At 32.6% G+C, this 6,702-nt stretch overlaps 1 protein-coding gene across 1 annotated transcript; it reads right to left on the bottom strand.

Annotated features, from left to right (window-relative positions):
• Positions 1 to 1,556: 1,556 nt before the first annotated feature.
• Positions 1,557 to 2,762, bottom strand: LOC109242006 (zinc finger protein ZAT5-like). Its single transcript, XM_019408832.1, has one exon. The coding sequence runs from the start codon at positions 2,650 to 2,652 to the stop codon at positions 1,714 to 1,716; it is 939 nt and encodes a 312-aa protein (XP_019264377.1). The 5' UTR covers positions 2,653 to 2,762; the 3' UTR covers positions 1,557 to 1,713.
• Positions 2,763 to 6,702: the final 3,940 nt, after the last annotated feature.

The raw sequence follows: 6,702 nt of genomic DNA, 5'->3' as shown, positions 1-6,702 counted from the left end.
TATTCAATTTAAGTGTATATATATGCCGCACCATTCAGAAAGTTTATACTACATAAAGGTTATGCCTGATTTTGAGTGTATAATTACGGTTATAACAAGGTTAGCTAGACTTGTATTCAAAATGAGTCCTGTGTATACTTGTGTTCCACAACTTCTCTTTTAGTGTTTGAACTTTACTTTAATGTAATAGAAAAATAATCATGATAATTATCTATTTATAGTGTTTACATTAAGAACCCATGTTAGAAAAGTATAATTATGAAATGTGGTATGAACATTAGACCTCATACCCAACTGCTTGCATATTGTGACGTGTGATTTGAAAGGCCTATTTCTGGTATGACAAAGCTCATTGCAGAAGTAAAGGTTTTTTAGTTGTTAAGAAGCTTGAGAAGTAAGTGATTATGATCAGATAAAAGATTAGGTGTGATGGGTTGGCTGTGAGCTACTATATCTATTCCATCTTGAGAGACCACCCTAATAGTAAATAAATACAAAATATTATTACATACACGGTATCACCTTTTTTTTGTTGCTTAACTGTATTTTATACTTCTATAGAAGAGACTGACTAAAGGACCACAAAAAAGGACAAGTATTTCCCTATCCCTAGCATAATAAAAACTTATTTTAATCGCAAATTAGTGCTAAATATCAAGGAAATTATGATTGTCAGTAAATAAAAAGATACTAGGTATAGTAAAGGAAAAGGTACTAAATATAGCGATAAAAAATGTAATCTGCCATTAATTTTGACACCAAAATTTTAATGGAAAAATTAAGCGACAGGTCATAGTACTAAAAGAAAGAAACAAATATAATACAACTAACTTTTAGGTGAAGGCAAGAAAGACAAGAAAATGTAACATACAGGTGGATATACACATGGTATTGGCGGTTACCCAACCATATATCTTCCCTATCCATTTATTTAATGAAAAGAAACAAACCGAAGGAGCTCCACTCTGTTTTATACGTATTTTTCTTAGCTGTTTTCTGCTAGTAATAATCAAGAAAACACACAGAGGAACAACCTAATCCACAGATTTTATTGGTTCGCCATACTATGATGTTATCGAACTCCTCTATCCCTTTGCTTTTTTCTTTTGTGGAGTGTACACATCGCTCTCCACTCAATAAACAAAAAAAATTAAAGTTATAGAAAATACTTTTAGTTATGTGTATATATCTGTAAATTTAAAGATGCCCCGTCACTTCCCTTTTCGTGTATGAAGTACAACCATCAATACAACCACTATTAAAGTAGTGAAACTTCTAATAAAGTAGATGATCAACATTGGTTAAAACAAATTAAATTATCTCCCCAAAAAGAAAAAGAAGTAGAATCATATATTGACATTATAAAAATAATAATTTTATAATCAAATTCCTTATTAAAATAATAAAATTGCTTATAAAATCAACACAGATAATTTTTATGACAAGTATATTATTAGTTAGAATCTTATAAAAAATTGTAACTATTTGTATGTGATTAAAATAATTCAAAAATATATGTACATTGTGAGTGAATATGCCTTAAATATTATAGAAAGAACAATAATAATGGTTCTATAATTCTAAAAATTGTAATGACAAATTTGTAACAAATTCACACTAATTGAATATCAATAATCAATAAAGGTAAAAAAAGGGGTAAAAAGAGAAAAAAGAAAAAAAAAACTCTCCTCTTTAACTAGCGGAGTTAATTAACTAGTAATGGCAATCCACCAAAGCCGCAGGGGAGAAGACAAGACTTTGCTTATTGGCTGAAAAACCAAACTTTGAATCATCTTCGGGCGGCGCCGGCAAGTTAAGATCAAGCGATAAAATGATTCTTGGCTTCTCCTTCGAATTCTCATCATCATGTGATGATTCCGAAGTTGTCTCATCTGTAATCTTAGTACTGTTTGTTGCTGTAATCGTAGGTGGTGGTCTATGTCTTCTCATATGACCACCCAAAGCTTGTCCTGATGAGAATTCTGCCCCACAAATTGAACACTCGTGAATTTTTGGCTTGCTGTTGAAATTGCCATTTGAATGACCTTTATTCACTATTTGGGTTGGCGTAGTAATAATCTTGTTCAACTTTTCTTCGTCTTGATGATATCGATGATCATGATTTTCTGAATCAGCAGTAGATTTTTTGTCTTCTACTATGGTTTTGGCTTTTTTATGACTTGTTCTATGCCCACCCAGTGCTTGAAAAGATGGGAAAGTTCTGTTACAAGTTTTGCACTCATAGACATAGAACCCAGCTTTTCCAGTTGTACAAGTGGCCATTTCTGTAAATTTCCGGCTACTGATTTTTACCATCTTACGTTCACTACTTTCCACTTGTAGTTTCTGGCATCGGCCACTTTGTGCTAATAGAATTAAGCAATTGGCCATGTCCTCATCTTCCTCTGAACTAGTCGATATTTGAGTAGAAGAAGTAGTTGGTGAATACTGAATTGACGAAGAGTAAAATTCTCCTCCACCACCAATATCATCACTACTGCCACCACTTCCACCACCAGCACCGCCGCCGCCGGTTGATGACGTGGAAGTGACCGCCACAGTCATGCCAACAAGAGACAACTGCCGTGGTCGCTTACTACGTTTCCCTTTGAACACTAACGTGCGATCGGCTGAATCTTCGGAGATTTCCATAAGACGAAAAATTAAGATAAATGTTTACTAAAGAAGTGACAAAGAGAGAAGCAGATGAATAGAAGAGAAAGAGTGATGAAAGAATAGAGAGTGGTGTGATGGCAAGTACAGCTTTTGTTAGTATATATATATATATATATATATATATATATATATATATATATTGTGTAGTGAATGGTAATTAAGAAATTGTTTGGAGAGTCAAAATTAATACCACCCATGAGTTAACTAGTGGATGAAATATAATGAATGAATTTTCAAGTCTATTCGCCAACCAATCTTTCCTAATACATCCTACTAAAGAAAAGTGTCTTTAACTAAATAGTTGAACCCTCTTTTGCACTACACTTGGTCTAGCTTAGCATGACAAGCAACTAAGCTGTCGTGTTTCCAAGCTTTTCTATATATTTTTGGTGTCACTTTTCTTAAATTTACAGAAAGTTTAAAACTAAGATCCCGTTTGGATTGGCTTAAAAAAAGTGACTTTTCAGCTTATTGCTAAATAAGTTGGGGTTGTCCAGCTTATTGCTTTTGGCTTGTTTTAAGCATTTTTTAACATATTTTAAGTACTTTTCTGACATTCCCAAACATTGAAAAAAACTAAAAAGAGCTTAAAAGCTGATTTGAACAACTTAAAAGGCAATCCAAACACCCTCTAAGTTGTATCCCTTCGTTCACTTTTACTTAACCATTATATTAAAAATATATTTTCACTTTTAATTATCCATTTTAGCAAATCAAGAGAAAGACAATTTTACCCTTATCATTAAGTACTCATTTCCAAAATTATTTTCCAAGACTTTTTGATATGCTATCATTATTAGGGATTATATGGTAAAATACATATTATAATTATTATTTGTTAAGAGGCGTGAAAAATCAAAGTGGTGTCAAAGTAATGAACAGAGAGGGTTATTGATTTATGTGGTGTCAAAGTAAGGTATAAATATGATTATAAATATCACAATAGCATTAACTGAATGCAATTTACTAGAGCTAAGAGCTGGTCTAAGTGCCATGTACAGAGACAATTGGTCACTCTTAACCGCGCGAGTTAATTATCTATGAAGGTGAAATGTATATTCTTTGGACATAAGTGGAGGTTATATATGAGAAAATTCGAGAATTAATACTGATTAGACCCCTTTTACTACAGTGATAATTAAGGTGAAATGAATGAGCGAGTATTACTAAGAGAGTGTCATAACTGAAAAAAGAAAATAATTTAAAGAAAAGTAAACTGAAAGGTAAGTAAAAATAAAGACAGAAGGAAGTTTGGTGATAACTTGAAGTTTGGTTCCTAAGTCTATTCTGTTTCCTTATTATTTGGTTTTGTTGTTATTTTTTTAAGGCTTACTAGTTTGCCAGCGAAAGTCACGACTAGATTCCTGTATTAAAGCAAATGAGGATTGCACGTCAAAACCATACTCTCACCTCACTCACTCCATTAGCCTTCTTAGACTCAAAGAAAAGTAGTAGATGTAAGTATGAGCTAGTAAGCCAAACCACCTATGATTCATTTGGCTTTCAAGCAAACCCTTCGATTTTCCTTAATTATGTGAACTAATAATGTATGCATTAATTAACAGATAACTTTTTACAATAAACTTAATAAGGTAACTTGAAAGATAAAATAAATTCTTTTTTTCTAGTTAGTCAGTTAAATTATACTGATAGTATAAACATTCGTTATACAACTTAAACTTATTAAGAAAATTGAATCTCCGCCCCACTCTCTCGCTTGCTTGCTCTACCCACTCTTCCTTCCCCCTTTTAAAACATAAATAAAGGGTGGTCCTCCACTATTAGGCCACTTGACGAATTCAAGCAGGACTCCCGAAAAAGTTTTTTAAAATTTATTTACTTGTACGAAAAATTAGTTCAGTACTATTTTTATTTGTAAGAGTGATGTCAAACACTTCCGTTTAAAATAAATTCAAATAAGCCATATCAAAATTTGTTTTTTGGGGTATCTTTCTCCTCTTCAAATTGTATTCCCAACACTATATACTGATATAGATAACAATTTGTACCTTCTTTTTAAACTCTTCTTTTTAATTACATAGGGGGCAGGGGAAGGGAAAATAGGGAGGGAATTACAAGACAAGAAATAAAACTTCATTAATAAAAAAGAAATTCAGATCGCCAATCAATTGAGCTACTAAGATTCCTGTGTTTTCTTTAATAGAAGTAGAGAAAAATTTATGAGTTAAATGTATTCAGAATCCTGACTATTTCAGACCTTTAGAGCTTGAATACGTCTCTATCTCTATCACTTTCTCTTCATATACAATGATATATATATCTAAAGCAAGAGAAAGGATTAGTAGGACCATCGAAGGTTAGGATGGAGACAAATATTTTTTTTATTCTTAACCAAAAGTCTAAAGTTCGAGCTATTGATATGGAGTTGATTTTGATAGAAAACGTTTTACCCCTTAATTAAAATAAAACTTCCTAGCGTAAAGCCAAATTAATCGAATCCAAAAATAAATATTGAACACCGAATGAGAAACCAAAAAGTTTAAAAAGAATAGTAGGGACACTAGTGGTGACCATGTCAAGTGGGATTGTAGTAGTAGAGAACTGTAGACCATAGAGGTAGCTTTCGTCCATATTCATATACATGGACACAAATATTAGACTCGTGAGTTATGGATTACACACACTCCTAGTGGCTGCCATGTTCGCTTACTTCACTCGATGATCTGTTTGGTAGATTATATGCCTAATTTTAGTTCTTGTTTCTGTTAAGTGCCTAATTTAGTTTTAGTTTGTTTTACCGGTTACACAAAAAAAATATATATTCGTATAGTGCCTTGTTTACTTATAATTCACTGTTGAACCTTTTCCTCTCGAGTTTAATTAACTTTTTCACGAACGATATAAAAAAATTAAGTCATCTAAAGATAACTACAAACAACTGTTCATAATAAGTAAAATTTTCAAAAGTAAGACGAATAACCTTCTGGTACTATTTCATTGATAATCTAAAAATTCTTTTGAATATATATATATATATATATATATATATATATATATATATATATATATATATATATATATATATACACACACACAGTTGAATTTATACGTAGTTTATAGACAAGCGAATCGATTTGATCTCAAAATGATAAATAAATTAAATAAGAATATAAGACTTAGCGTTGGAATCGAGAAAAGACAACAGAGATCTTGATTCCGGGAGCATAGCTTCCGAAGGCAGTAATAACGATAATAATAAGCAAGAGAATAAAGTGTTATTAAGCTTTGAACAGTATAGGGCATAAGTTTGTCAGAAAATTCATGTCCCCTCACAATGTCTGTTGAACTCACTATTTATAATTGCGCCTAGGAAACAAGGTCCTAGGATCAAACCCCTCTTAAATGACAATTATGGAAGCCATTAATTGAAGAACGTGTAACGGCAGGCTATGAATGCCATATTCTCTGTAACGGGCTACGTACTTAATGCTATAGAATATTCTCCATTAAATGTTACCGAGTGACAGACGTTTATTTTGTCTTTATGAGCAATATTCCCTTCAGGAACAACTGAGATTGCTGCTCTTGGACTTGATTACCATTTGTCTCGCTTTCTATCTGCTTTTGGCTCCACGTGTCGCTTTATTATGCGAGCAATAATTATGAACATATTTTACCCTATACAGATAGTCCCCCTACTTTCCGGTGGCACATCTTTGTGTCATCGGAAAGTTGGTGAAGATACCAATACCTTTCTTGGCGAGAAATTCTCTGACCCCCTCTGAATAAGTTTCTGACGCTTGATTATATACACGTCTCTTTGCATTTAATGCCCCGAACACGCGTCATCCCACGATTCAGCAACACTTTCGCCGGTTTTCGAGGTAATCATGGCCATGATTTTAGCCGCCTATTCCTTTACTTATACGCTTCAACCTTCTTCTTTTACACTTCATAATTTTCTAAACTCTCTCAAACTTTCTTTACTCAAGTCACACTTGTTTTCAACTTCCTTTAATCTTCTTCTCCAGAGAAAAATCCTTACTTTCTTATTATAACTATGGC

The sequence above is a fragment of the Nicotiana attenuata genome, unplaced genomic scaffold, assembly GCF_001879085.1.
Source record: "Nicotiana attenuata strain UT unplaced genomic scaffold, NIATTr2, whole genome shotgun sequence".
NCBI lineage: Eukaryota > Viridiplantae > Streptophyta > Magnoliopsida > Solanales > Solanaceae > Nicotiana > Nicotiana attenuata.
The sequence above is the reverse complement of the archived record's forward strand: the minus strand, read 5'-3'. Positions and strand labels throughout refer to the sequence as shown.

Coding starts and splice junctions, on each gene's coding strand:
- LOC109242006 (XM_019408832.1), bottom strand. CDS start 2,652: ATGGAAATCTCCGAAGATTCAGCCGATCGCACGTTAGTGTTCAAAGGG.